The 15,030-nt window shown below is 39.6% G+C and overlaps 1 protein-coding gene across 3 annotated transcripts in view; it reads left to right on the forward strand.

Annotated features, from left to right (window-relative positions):
- The window catches only part of MRE11 (MRE11 homolog, double strand break repair nuclease), an 82,428-nt gene that overhangs the window by 47,039 nt on the left and 20,359 nt on the right, over positions 1-15,030 (forward strand). For all 3 annotated transcript variants that reach the window (XM_044258295.1, XM_044258297.1, XM_044258296.1), the window contains exons 14-16: positions 2,941-3,000; positions 8,236-8,455; positions 9,378-9,458. In XM_044258295.1, coding sequence (XP_044114230.1) covers positions 2,941-3,000; positions 8,236-8,455; positions 9,378-9,458 — 361 coding nt within the window. The remainder of the gene's footprint in view (positions 1-2,940; positions 3,001-8,235; positions 8,456-9,377; positions 9,459-15,030) is intronic.

Below are 15,030 nucleotides of genomic sequence, written 5' to 3' on the forward strand. Positions count from 1 at the left end.
GGACTTAAATTCTGTCTGTTTGGTGGTGATTTTCAAAAGTCCTAGTCCAGATGTCTTCTCAGCTCAAGATTTCTGCAGTCAGCGGCCTGCTAGACGTTTCTACTTGGATGTTTAATAGATGCCTCAAACCAGTAATATTCCCAGTCTGAATTGCTGATTTTCAGCCTTGCTCTCTGTGTAGATAGTCTTTATGCCACCTGTATCCTGACTAGAAGTCCTTTTGGCATTACTCAGAATATATACAGAATCTGACTACTCATGTCTTCATCACTACCAGTGGTCCGTCACATTGCCATTTCTCACTTAGATTATTCTTAAGATTCTTAAAAAAATTTATTTGACAGAGAAAGAGATCATAAGTAGGCAGAGAAGCAGGCAGGGTGGGGGGAGAAGCAGGCTCCCTGCCGAGCAGAGAGCCCAATGTGGGGCTCGATCCAAGGACCCTGGGATCATGACCTGAGCCGAAGGCAGTGGCTTTAACCCACTGAGCCACCCAGGCGCCCCTCATTTAGATTATTCTGATAGCTTCCAAACTCCTCTCCCTTTTTCTGACTGTGCCCCTCTTCCACCCCCCATTCTGTCCTCAATTCAGCTGTCAGTGATGCTAACATATTTCAGATCAACTCCTGCCTTTAAAAAAATTCCTTATAGGTTTTGTTTTTTTTTTACAAGACCCCATTCAGTCTGGCTTTCTGTTACTTTCTTAACCTTCATAGCCACAGCAATCTCCTTGCTATTTCTTAAATATACCATGCATTCTGCCCCAGTGCCTTTTTTAAAAAAGATTTTGCTCATTTATTTAGGGCATCGTGAGGCAGAAGGTGAAGGAAAGAATCTCAAGCAGGCTCCAAGCTGAACACGGAGCCCAATGTGGGGCTCGATCTCACCACCCTGAGATCATGACCTGAGCCGAAATCAAGAGTCGGAAATTTAATTGGCTGAGCCACACAGGCACCCCTCCCTTAGTGCCCTTATGCACAATTTTTCCTTTGATTAAAATATTCTTTCCTAGTTACGCAAGATTGATTACCCTTGCTCATAAATTGCCTTCTCAGTAAGACCTTGCATGATCATTCTATTCAGATGTGACTTCTCGTTGGTATTCCTCACCCTCTTCCTGGTTTATTTCTCCCTGCATACTTCTTGTCTTTTTTTTAATTGTACCTTTTTTTTTTTTTTAAGGTTTTATTTATTTGACAGAGATAGAGAGCAGGAATGGGGAGGAGAGGGAGAAGCAGGCTGCCCACTGAGCAGGGATCCCCAGATGAGGCTTGATCCCAGGACCCTGAGATCATGACCTAAGCTGAAGGCAGACGCTTAACCAACTGAGCCACCCAGGCACCCTGTATACTTACGGTCTTTTGCAAAGTGTTCACAAGTTTGAATATTTGAAGAACTCAAGACTCCACTGAGCATACTTCCTGAGATTTTCATTTAAAGGCAAAAGATATGATGCATCAAGAAAAAAAGTATGGGGCGCCTGGGTGGCTCAGTGGGTTAAGCCGCTGCCTTTGGCTCAGGTCATGATCTCAGGGTCCTGGGATCAAGGCCCGAATCAGGCTCTCTGCTCAGCAGGGAGCCTGCTTCCCTCTCTCTCTCTCTCTCTGCCTGCCTCTCTGCCTATTTGTGATCTCTCTCTGTCAAATAAATAAATAAAATCTTAAAAAAAAAGTATGGGCAGGCATTAGAGATCTATGAGAAGCCAGGCATAAGCTCTCATGTCCTCATTTGCACACAGGGGTCCCTGGATTGAACACAGCAAGATTTGTGCAGAAATTCCCAGGGGATCTCTTATGCCCTTCTGGTCTCATAATCAAGCCATGCTTCTAACTGGTTATGCAGGTTGAAAACCATCAGAAATAAACATCAGTAAATAAAGGGCTCCCCAGAGATGACAGCACTTTCTTAGTCTAGCTGTAAATTAACTCAGTCTGACCCGCCATCTAAAACACAGTATAACTTCTTAGTTTGTTTTTTGTTTATTGGCTGCATACGCAGACACACAATCCTAAACTCCATGGGGGCAGAATTTGTAACTATTTTGTTCATTGTTGGATTCTCAGTTCCTACAGTAGTGTTTGGCAGTAAAGTGTTTGTACAGTAGTGTTTGCTTAGTAAAGAGGTGCTACGTATATTATTAAACAAATAGAACTTTTCCTTAATTATATTACTATAAGAGCCTGTAGGGCAGGAATTTAAAAAAAAAAAAAAGAAGAAGAAGAAGAAGAAGAAAGAATCTTTCTAGTTTCCCTTTTGGCTCCAGGACCATTATCAGCAAACAGTAAACGAGTTGACTTGATAAAATGATTTTCAGAGGCCCGCCCACTTCAGATACTATTTTTTAAAAGGTTTATTTTCATGCACATAGGAGTCGGGGAGAGGCAGAGAAAGGGAGAAAGAGAATCTCCAGCAGATTCCTCTCGGAGTGCAGAGCCCTATGTGGGCTCTGTCTCATGACCCTGAGAATGAAATCTTATCATTCACAACAACATGGTTGGAGCTAGAGTATATTATACTAAGCGAAATAAGTTAGAGAAAAACAAATACTGTTGACTTCATGCATGGAATTAAACAAAACAGATGAGCATATGGGAAGAAAAAAAAAGAAAGAAGCAAGCCATAAGACACTCTGAACTATAGAGAACAAACTGAAGCATGATGGAGAGGTGGTTGGGGATTGGGCTAGATGTTGATGGGAATTAAGGAGGACGCTTGCTATGATGAGAACTCTTGGTAGTATATGTAAGTGATGAATCACTAAATTTTACTGAGACCAAGATTATACTATATGTTAACTAGCTAGAATTTAAATGAAAATTTGAAACAAAAAATCCCCGTTTTTAGGTCTGATGGAAAGTATTTCTTAATCAATCGTAGCCCATTGTTTTCTATTTCCATGATAGGACTAAACAACATTTTTGATTTACTGTTTTAACACAGGTACGTCGTTTCAGAGAAAGCAGACAAGAAAACACTAATGAAGAAGAAGAAGTTCGAGAGGTAATTTCTTATATAAATTACTGTACTTCTGTGTTGGTTTGTTAAACTAGAGTGACTGGTAGATATATGTAGAATAGTCCATGGGGCCTTGCTTTGGTAGATAGGCCTGAGCAGGGATTGGCTGAGGATAGCTGCCTGTGATTTATACCAGTGTAGCCTACCGGTATTCAGCTTCCCAATATTCCCATTCTATCCTTTTGCTCTTGTCTAAAACTAACTTACTTGTGTGTTTTGGGGGGGGGGTAGGGAGGATGAGCACAAATGACAAGAGTCCTTAGTAATCAAAATACATAATGGCTTTCAGAGCATCTTACTAGCATAAGAGGAAATCTTGCCCTACTAAGCTGATATTATTTTGGGCAAAAAGGAAGAAACGTGTTTTGCTAGCAATATTACCATAGATAAATATACAGCATCCACTGGGCTTTCAAAATTGTTGTAGTGGGCTTGATCACCATCAATGCTGGTCTTTCTCGACTTCTCTGCAGTTTAGGAACTTTTTTTTTTTTTAAGATTTTTTTTTTAATTTATTTATTTGAGAGAGAGAGAGCATGAGAAAAGGAAGGGTCAGAGGCACCTGGGTGGCCCAGTGGGTTAAAGCCTCTGCCTTCCGCTCAGGTCATGATTCCAAGGTCCTGGGATCAAGCCCTAGAGCCCTACATCGGGCTCTCTGCTCAGCGGGAAGCCTGCTTTCCCCTCTCTTCTCTCTCTGCCTACTGTGATCTCTGTCAAATGAATTTTAAAAAAAGCTTAAAAAAAATATCCAGAGGGTGAGGAAATTGTTTCTGACTATTGTTTTTAACCCCTGCTACTTTTGTTACTAGTAACTCAGCGATTTTTATGTTTCTAAGCCATTTATATTTACATGAAACACCTGGTCATGTTCTTTGCCCAGAAATTTTTGCTGGGTTTGGGTTTTGTGCCGAGGACAGCGGTCTCTCTGTAAGAGTGCTCACAGGAAGGTGCACGGACCCTGTGGGGGGAGGGGTAGCATATTTTAGGGTATTTGTTGTGTAAAAGAAGGATTTGGGGGTCTGTTCACATCCAGAAAGGGCCTTTTTGACATCTGTGGAGATAAGCGTGTGGGATTTTTTTCTCCTCCTTTCTATTAGTTTGGTGAGTTATATTAAAACATACTCTATTAGTGCCCCATTCTTGTTACCACTTTGTGAACCTTCTGGTAACAGGTATCCTGGTTTTTCCATATGTTCCTGTATTCCCTTTGCTTTAATATTCATAACTAAGATCCTGTAATCATCTTTTTGGGCCTGCAGCCTTTTGTCAGTTTTTCAGTACTCTGTTATGCTGGCTTTGTGCAAAGAAATTGGGAGCTTGCTTTCTTTATGCTCTGGTACTATGGAAATAGCAGCGGCATTATCTGGTCTTTGAAGATTTGATAGAATACCTGTGAAACTTGCTGGTTGTGGTTCCTTTTCCGGGGGTGGTGTTCCTTTAACAATTTTCTTACATATTCTTTGATTTTATTATTAGTCTGTTGAGACTGTGTGTCTGTTGTTGGATATGTTTAGGTCATTTATTATCCAAATTACTTAGATTGAAGAGTATTTTGTCAAGATTCTTCTAATTTTCCCTCAATCTTTTTTCCCCTCGATTCTGATTGTTAATGGTGTATATTTGTCTTTCTTTCCCTTTTTATTAAGTTAGTGATTTTTATCAATGTGGCTTTGTCCCAGAGGATCAGTTCTTTTTTTTTTTTAATTTTTTTAAGATTTTATTTATTTGAGAGAGGGAGACAGTGAGAGAGAGCATGAGCGAGGAGAAGGTCAGAGGGAGAAGCAGACTCCCCATGGAGCTGGGAGCCTGATGTGGGACTCGATCCCGGGACTCCAGGATCACGCCCTGAGCCGGAGGCAGTCGTTTAACCAACTGCGCCACCCAGGCGTCCCTCAGAGGATCAGTTCTTAAATTTACTAATTTGAATGGATTTTTAGTTAAGATTTGTTTATTTATGATTGTATCTTTATTAATTTCTCATAATTTCCTTTGGATGAGCTTTTTTGTCCTAACTTTTGAATATCAAATCTACTTATTTTCATTCATTCATTTTTTTTTTTTTAAGATTTTATTTATTTGTCAGAGAGAGAGCGAGCGAGAGCGAGCACAGGCAGACAGAGTGGAAGGCAGAGTCAGAGGGAGAAGCAGGCTCCCCACGGAGCAAGGAGCCCGATGTGGGACTCGATCCCAGGACACTGGGACCACGACCGGAGCCGAAGGTAGCTGCCCAACCAACTGAGCCACCCAGGCGTCCCTCATTCATTCTTTTTTAATAGGCTGTAGGCTTTCTTTATAAACACTGCTTTATTTCATATATTCCAGTCTACAGTATTTTTATTATTTTCTAGTATTTTATTATTTTCCAGATTTCTCAATTTTAATTTTGTGATTTGGAGGCAGGTGTTTTTGTTTTATTATCTTTAATTAATGATTTGATTCATGGCAATTAGACTGTATAATACCCTTACTATTTAGAACTTAGTTGATATTTTTGTTAGTACCCCATGATACATGAAACATTTCATGAGGTCTTGGAAAGAAGTCTATATTTTCAGAATAGAAAGTTCAACATACATCAGTTAGATCTGTCTTATTAATCATATAATTTAGGTCTCCTTTTTCTCTTTAAATATAGTTTTTAAAAAGTACAGCTGGTTCTTGTTATTTCTTTATGTTCTGTGTTACTGCAAACACTAACCTAGTGAACACTAACCCATATTGCTCCTAGGGGAAATAGAGGAATGGGTTCCTGCCAACTACTGGTTACAGCATTTTTATCCGCTGATCAGTACATAACCTTTTTCTTGTTTCTTTCTGTTTTAATGTATATTGTTGAGTCATTAACATTTAACTGAGAGCCAGCAACCCTGTAATCATACCTGAATGAAGCTTATCTCACACATGTATTTCATCTGTAAGGTGCATCACAGCCTTCTTGCACTTGAGAGTACTGGACAGCACTTTAGCGACACCAACCAAAAGCGCAGAAATGTGAAAACCTTGACACTTAATATGCCACAGAAAGGATGCTTGTTTATTTATTTATTTATTTATTTGACAGACAGAGATCACAAGTAGGCAGAGGGACAGGCAGAGAGAGAGGAGGAAGCAGGCTCCCCGCTGAGCAGAGAGATCCATGCGGGGCTGGATCTCAGGACCCTGGGATCATGACCTGAGCTGAAGGCAGAGACTTTAACCCACTGAGCCACCCAGACGCCCCAGGATGCTTGTTTAAAGTGTCAGCTGAAACAACAAGGCTGAGTGTCCAGTGTTCTTCATCCGGGAACATGTGTGTCAGGAGACTCAGAATTTACCCCACTCTACACAGGTCCACAGATGACTGCAAAAGTATCAGGAATGTTGTTCTGGGGGTTACAAATAAGTTTCGGCAAGTAGGTGATTTACAAATATAAAATCTGGGAATAATGAGGATTGACCATCCTTCATCTAAGACAAGAAAAATGAGTTGAAATCTTTTTCTGCCATTTTTTTCTTTGTATTTTTTGTTATGTTCCCTGAAGTTTTTTTCTTTTTACATGGTAATGCCATACAGAGCCCTTCCTGCTGTGATTTAGCTGTTATTTCCTTTAAGCTGAGATCATCATGCGGCTGGATTATCTCCCACCTTCCTCTTCCCTCCTCCTTCTACCCTATGTGTTTTGTTCTCATCTCCTGATTTAGCCCCGCCTCTCTTCAATTCATGGTATCACAGAGAGCTCAGAAATGCTCCCCACCTGTTCTTAGACCCAGAATTTTTTATTCAAGCAAGAGAGACTCTAGTTATGGTCCCTTAGAATATATAGGTCAATTTTAGAGAGCTTTATACTGCCTAAGACTCTTCTCTACCTTGTTCCTTAGGTCAGATCTTCATTATATTCGTTAACTGTTCAGAGATTTTATATTTTGAAGTTGGAGCTATTTTCTGATTTTATTGAGAATGTGTTATGTCTCATTTCTGTTCTCCTTACAACATTTTGATTGGTTTAAGGAAGGACCTCAGGGAAACATTTTTATTTTATTTTTAATCAGAAAATCTGTACTCATTTCAGAGTTAAAATATTTCGTTAAATCTCAAACTTGTCTTTTCTGGGCAGTTTCTTATCAAATTAAAATTTGTGGCATATTCTTGGTCTTAAGCTTTTATTCTTTTCCAGGCCTTCAGTTGTTACACTCTACTTAATTCTTTTTATCTTGTTTTTTTGTTTTTGTTTTTGTTTTTGTTTTTTAAAGATTTTATATAGTGACTTATCTGAGAGTGTGAGGTTGTGGGAAGAAGCAGAAAGAAAGGGACAAGCAAACTCCAAACCAAGTGCGGAGCCTGGTGCGGGTCTTGATCTCACTACTCTGAGATCACGACCTGAGCTGAAATCGAGAGTCAGAAGTTTAACCAACTGAGCCACCCAGGATCCCCTCTTTTTTTACATTTTTATTCCTTTTTTTTTTTTTAAATATTTTATTTATTTATTTTGTCAGAGAGAGAGAGAGAGCGAGAGCAAGCACAGGCAGACAGAGTGGCAGGCAGAATCAGAGGGAGAAGCAGGCTCCCCACGGAGCAAGGAGCCCAATGTGGGACTTGATCCCAGGACGCTGGGATTATGACCTGAGCCGAAGGCAGCTGCTTAACCAACTGAGCCACCCAGGTGTCCCTACATTTTTATTCTTAATTCTACTTAATTTTTGTGAGAGATTATTGCTCATAATTTTCTGATTCTAAAGTACTATTTTGAAAATCTATATTGTAGAGAATTTATGATTTGTGAATTAAGAAGAAAACAAGAGCACTGTAAAATTTTGTCCCCCAGAGATAACAGCCATTTTTTGTAAGAATTTTTCTTGTTATTTATTAAGAGCCCATTGTACAGAGTAGCTCAGGTGATGACAGTCTCTTACAAATGGTGATGTTGAATTAAGGGCAATTGCCAATATTCTAACCAGTTCTAAAAGTTTTGATTCTGTGAAATTTTATCATTTTCAGTACACCTTTTCAAAAGGTCTCATTTTACAAATAAGTATGGCACATTGATCTGACAAATCGTAGGAATTGAATTTGATAGCTGGGGAAGGAGAGTTCTCCTGCTTGGCATTTTTATAGCATGATGAGTGAGAAATAATAGTGCCCATAGTTTGACAATATTAAATGTTATTTGAGTAACCAGATTAATGACTTAGGATGCTGCATTTTCTACTAATGTATATTTTCTCAAACTCTTTCCCTCTCAGGCTATGACAAGGGCCAGAGCCCTCAGATCTCAGTCTGAGGACGCTGCTTCTGCCTTTAGTGCTGAGGACCTTATGAGTATAGATTTGGCAGAACAGATGGCTGATGACTCTGATGAGGACGTCACAGCAGCAGCCAATAGAGGAAGAGGCCGAGGAAGAGGCCGACGAGGAGGAAGAGGGCAGAATTCAGTCTTGAGAGGAGGGTCTCAGAGAGGAAGAGGTTAGCACTGAGTACTGGCTTGCCCACGCATTCACACTTGGCAGTTGAATGGGACGCACATGATTGTATTCTTGTCATCATAATTAAGTTATGCAATCTTTTAAAAGTTTGTTTATAATGCATAAAGTCAGTCTTTAATATAGTTCTGACATACATGTTTACTTAAATAAATTTTAATGGTCACGTGTACATAATGTTTTAATGTCTCTTAACATTTTTTTAAGAACTTCACTACATTCCTCACACAGTACTTTTTGGGTACTCTCACAGGTATAAAGTAATAGGCAAATATGAGCTACTAAGGAAAATGGCTGCTTAATGACCATTGGCAGCAGGAAGAAACTCCAGGTCATAAACATTATTATTTTTGTTACTATCATGAGATACAAATGTCCACATTTTTATAAAGTGGCTTCATAAAATATGTTCAAAAAGAAAACTACCCTAAAACAATATATCTTCAAACAGTCATTAACATTAATTGCCATCATTGTATTTAACGTGGGACTGTTGTTCTTGGATAATCCAAATAATAGAAAATTGGTCATCCAGTGACTTCCTGGTATATTGTATACATTTGTTTCTAGGAGTATTTTCAGTTGTTTTTATTAAATATTTATCCATAGGAATTTTACGCTGGTCAAATAGTACTTAAAAGTTAAAAATTTCCAGAGAAAGAGACCCTCATCCTCTAGTGATAGTTCGTTTTCATTATCCTTAAGTTTACAAAATGTTTCCTTATATTTTGATTGGAAGAGTAGTTTTTGAAAATTGAGTAGACTACGTGTTTTTTGTTACATGTCTTTGACTTTTTATATAAGCTATGTTTTGACGTAACTTTATGTACATTTCATTTGGCACTATCTTAAACCTTGATTCCTGGTAGAATTGTATAGTGACTGCTCATTAATTCTAACACTAGGCACTGGTCTAGAGACTTCTACTCGAAGCAGAAGTTCAAAGATGACTACGTCAACATCTAGAAATATGTCTATTGTAGATGGTGAGTATGGATTGCAAATGATTATCTAGTAGTTATTTATAAATTCCAAATAGGAAGACCTAGCAAATCTTCATTGGGAAATCTCATTGGTTTCTGTTGCCGTTGTTGTAGAGTCAAAAGAGTTATTAGGATTACAAGATAAATCATTCCTTAAAAGGTCTTTGCCATTCATCAGAGCTATTGAAGAGGGTGAGCCTTAAAAACTCTTTTTTGGGGGCACCTGGGTGGCTCAGTGGGTTGGGCCACTGCCTTCGGCTCAGGTCATGATCTCTCAGAGTCCTGGGATCGAGCCCCGCATCGGACTCTCTGCTCAGCAGGGAGCCTGCTTCCTCCTCTCTCTCTGCCTTCCTCTCTGCTTGTCATCTCTGTCAAATAAATAAATAAAATCTTTTAAAAAAACCACAACTCTTTTTTGTAGTCCCTTACTTTAGACAAATTTGTTTATTTCCTTTCTTATAGAGGGATCATGTAGATAGAAAAGTGAGTCAGTTGGTCAATATTTCACCAGTGATCAAGAGAGAAAGTGTTTACTTTCTTACACTCAAGCCCCTTGCTGGGCTCCACACTGGGCATGAAGCCTACTTGAAAAAAAATAATAATAGTTTTGACTCTGATTATTTAGTACTTGAGGAGGGCCAGCTGAGATTCTTTTTTTTTTTTAGATTTTATTTATTTATTTGACAGACAGAGATCACAAGTAGGCAGAGAGGCAGGCAGAGAGAGAGGGGAGGCAGGCCCCCTACTGAGCAGAGAGCCTGATGCTGGGCTTGACCTGAGTGGAAGGCAGAGGCTTAACCCACTGAGCCACCCAGGTGCCCCTGAGATTCTTTTTTTTTTTTTTTTTAAAGATTTTATTTATTTATTGAACAGAGAGAGAGAGATTACAAGTAGGCAGAGAGGCAGGCAGAGAGAGAGCTGGAAGCAGGCTCCCCGCTGAGCAGAGAGCCCCATGCAGGGCTCGGTCCCAGGACCCTGGGATCATGACCCGAGCTGAAGGCAGAGGCTTAACCCACTGAGCCACCCAGGCGCCCCTGCCCCTGAGATTCTTATTTTGATTTCAAAAGCATGTCTTTTAGGGAAAGGCATCTGAAGAGGTACTCTTCCTTTCTTAGCAGGAGTAAGGTAAAAGCAGAGAAGAGGGAAAAGAGGCAGCATGGAAATGATCTAGGCAGAGTTCAACATGGAAAAGCCTTGTGACTTTGACTACGTCACTCAGACTTCCAAGTTTATTTCCCTTATAAACTCTACATATAGTAGGTTATTCTAAAGGTGAAAGGCCGAGTCCAGTACACAGTAGACCTGTATAAAATGTTCATTTTAAAAAAAGAAGAAACAGGGAGATAGAAATACGAAGTGAAAATAATGCGTACACTTCCAAGTTAAGTCACCAGAAGTTGGTTAGCATGTGACACTAAGGCATACCCACCTTGACCTTAACCCAAACTGCCTTTTTTTGTCCTGGCTGAACTGTTTTATGTGAAGCTTTCCTTGGCACCAGTGGACAGAATTAATCACTGAGAGTGAATCTTTGGACTTCAGTTTTGTTGTTGAGAAATGAGCTATTAGTTAAGCTTGCTTTTTTTTTTTTCCCTTGGAAGTAGTCTTTTTTTCTTCCAGCTGGCTGTGTTTGGTGTACTGTAGTTTCACTGATGAATCTAGATAGGACATTCTTTTTTATAGGGCTTCATGAAGCTGTAAATTGGTATCTTTCATGGCTCCTAGAAAATCCTTTCCCTTTAGATAATACCTCTGCGCTCTTTTTATCCTCCCTTCAGAGTCTTCAGAAGTTAAATAAATCTAAGGATCACTCTGTCCTCCCATGACTATTAATCTCTTGTATTTTCCCTTGCTTTATCTTCCTGCGCTATATTGATCTTCCAGTAGTTCACCCATCTGTTGTTTTTGTTTTTGTTTTCAAAGTAAACTCGGACCCCAACGTGGGGTCCAAAGCCCTGACCTGAAGATAAGAAGTTGCTTGTTCTGTAGATTGAGCCGAGCAACCCCCATGCCCATCTATTCTTCAAACTGTCCTTTGAATTTTTTATTTCATTGTTTTTGATGTGGGTAGAATATCTACTTAGTTCTTTTGAAATACACTGTGTGGTTTTAAAAATTCCCTGCAGATGTTTTTAAGCCTGTCTGTAATTTTTTGTGCACATTATAGTAAAGATATTTGAGAACAAATACAGAATACAGAATATTCTGTGTCTAATAACCCAGTGTCTGAATGCCTTTGGCTTCTTTTTATTGTCCATTTCTGATTTCTGTTTCTGCTTGTTCTCATTTGCGGTGACTTGTTTCCTTGTATGTTTTGTTATCTGTTGGCCCTAAGAAATGATTATCAGGAATAATTTGAGATCAGAGATGAAGTTAAGTTCCCCCAGAGTTGATTCATATTTGTTTCTCCAGGCTTCTAGAGGCACCACAAGTCTTAGGCCACATTAAACTACATTTCAAGTTGTGACTTGAGGTTCAACCAGCTAATAATGTACTTGCAAAAACCTGTTTTTACATATGCTTCTCTTCTTAACCATTGTGGTCCCACCTTATGGTAGGGAGGACATGTATCAGGTCCCCTCCCCTCACCAGTCTTGATCAGGCCTTGACAGTTTTCTCTACAGAACTGTCAAAACTAGTGTGAACATTTGTCCAGATCAGCAGGTCCCCAGAGAAAAGGATTCTGCCTGCCTCTCTGAGTTGGACCATTTCTTCTGTTTTGGCCTGTTAATTCTTTATGTGATCAGCAACTCGGTGCCATTAGAAATTTTTTATATGTTTGATGAAGCAATTTGTGTTGCTTTGAGCAGCAGTGTTTGTCTGAAAACCTAGCCCACATAAACAAATACAGAGGTTTTTCTTTCTTCAAAACTTATATGTGGCTGCCTCCTTTGCATCTAGAACTTTATATCTCAGGGTTTTTGTGAACATTTTTTTTTCAGTTTCTACCCTTGGCTCCTTTCAGAACTACTATGCCTGTGAGACTTTTAGCAGATACTCTTTCATGAGCTCTGCTCTGTTACCCATTGATAATGTGGAAGAAAGCTTCTGTTTATATAGAGAAGACAGAAGACAAGTTATAGTACTTTAAAATGTTCACAAATAATCCTTTTTTTTTTTTTTTTTAAGATTTTATTTATTTGAGAGGAAGAGAGAGAATGAGAGGAGAGATGTCAGAGGGAGAAGCAGACTCCCTGCTGAGCAGGGAGCGCAGTGTGGGACTTGATCCCGGAACTCCAGGATCATGACGTGAGCCGAAGGCAGTCGCTCAACCAATTGAGCCACCCAGGCACCCCCACAAATAATCCTTTTTTTTTAAAGTAATAATACTCATTTGTAAAAAGTAAGCAAAATTAATATGAAACTTAAGATTTCCTGAATTATGTTTAGGAAAAAAATCTATTTGTTATGCCTTTTGCAGCAGATGGTATGGTTAAGAACCTGGGCTTTGGAGTCAGACCTGGTATGAGTGGGCCAGCAATTTACCCACTGGCTCCATGCCCATAAACCAGGAGCATCGGCAGAATGAGGTCAGAGTCATTCTTTTTCATGGTGTCCATGGTGCCTGGCTATGCTCATTAAATGCTTGAGAATGACTGAATAAAAGTTACTTAGAGATTGGATAGCATAAACGTTAAAAGCATGGTTCTAAAGTCAGCCATTGGCTTGACTTGACTCCTTGATTTACTAGCTATGTGTCCTTTTAGGCTTTTCATATTCAGTGTCCTCGTCTGTAAGTGGGCTGATGATTGCATTTATCCCATTGGGGTTTTTTTGAGGATTAATGAGAAAATACATGTGGACTATTTGGCATAGTATATATACATGTTAAGCCCCCAGGAGGCGTAAACTGCTTCTTTCTATTCTGTAAGCTTCAAATCCTTAGCTATAAAATTGGCAGCATAGTACTGACTCTACAGAGTCATAGCAAGTATCAGTTGAACTCATGGGTATACATTACTTAGCACAGGATTTAGTAAGAATCCAAAAAATAACTGCTATTAGTATTAGTGGCAGTGGTGCCTGGGTGGCTCAGGGTCCTGGGATCGAGCCCCGCATAGGGCTCTCTGCTAATCATGGAGCCTGCTTCCCCCCTCCCCCACGCCGGCCTCTCTGCCTACTTGTGATCTCTCTCTCTCTCTCTCTTTCTCTCTGTCAAATAAATAAATAAATAAAAATCTTTAAAAACAGAAACTTCCAAATACCTGTTGTAAATGGAGGCATGAGAAGAGTTGTAACAGTACAATTCTATTATTAACAAGCCCTGTGGAGTGTAGAGATTTATTATTGTACTGGAATTTTATTGGAAACGGTAGATATTACACTTCAGGCAGCAGCTGTAAATAAAGAGTTGACAGCCCCAGTTTCCCTTGAAGTTTTTCTGCAGAGGGTGGTGACCCAGTGAGTGGTGGCTCTGAAGGCTCTGTGATTCCATGTAGTTTACCATCATGGCGGCCGCTAGCTTTGTTATCAGAGTACCTGCTCCTTCTAGTCTCTTGGCAGAACTATTTTCATTAATCACCTCTTCTTATCTTTGCAACGATTTTCTGCATGAATTTTGATTAACACTATTTTATGATGTAAGAAAGACGTTAGGGTTCAAAGCTGATGGCCAAGAAGAAAATCTTGAGACATCTTTGGTGCAAAAAGATGGTGTTTTTTTTTTTTAAAAGCACAGGGACAGGACTTGGGCAGAAAGAGCTTTGCTGAGTTCTTGAGTGGCCTATTTTATAGTTTCAGGTTGGGGGGTGGGGATAGTGTAAGCCTCCCAGGTATTTTGGAAACAAGGTTTCCAGGATCCTGAGGGGGTTAACTATTGTTAGGAAAGGTAATTTTATTATTGTTTAGTAAAAACTCTGTCATGAGACCCTTCAAATATATATGGGTGGGTCCTGTACTTAAGGGATGATTGCCAACATGTATTTTGGGGATAGAGATAAAGCAAGTTTCCAAAGGAATTTTTATGTGTTAAAGTAGACTTAGGGGGTCCTGGAGTTGGGCTAAGATTACCCTTCGCCCTGAGCAAAGTATCAACTTCAAGGTAGTTGAGTCCCTAGAGGAATGTCACTCTTCTGTTTCAAGGATTTGCCAGTGGGCTGTAGGTGGTAAGGAAATTCAATAATTTTTCTTCTGCCTTTATTTCCCACATCACTTTATAAGTGGGGAAATTGAGACTTAAGGAAGCCAAGGAGCTTGGCTCTGGTCACCCAGCTAGTCAGTCAAAATGAGTTTAACTCTACAACCACCATACTGTATTGCCTTCCTCACTGAACTCGGTGCTTATTTTTCTGATAAGGTTAATTTATCTCACATTTGTTGGGGATGCAAAGAAAGGAGGGCTATTTACTTATTTTTAAGGCGGGCTCTTCAGGATCTGAGGGTCTGAGGATTCAATTAATCAGTAATTATTGAGTAGAAATATTCTTTTAAGGGTCATGATGGCTGACTTTTTTCATTCAGTTGTCTTTCCAAGTAAAGTTAGGATGTAAAGCCCTAGTAATTGAGTAGGGTGGATAAGAACTTTGCTTTTGCCCTTAATTTCTCCTCTCAGATAGACATCACAAGACTGGGGATA

The sequence above is a fragment of the Neovison vison genome, chromosome 7 (assembly GCF_020171115.1).
Source record: "Neovison vison isolate M4711 chromosome 7, ASM_NN_V1, whole genome shotgun sequence".
In the NCBI taxonomy this organism is placed as follows: domain Eukaryota; kingdom Metazoa; phylum Chordata; class Mammalia; order Carnivora; family Mustelidae; genus Neogale; species Neogale vison.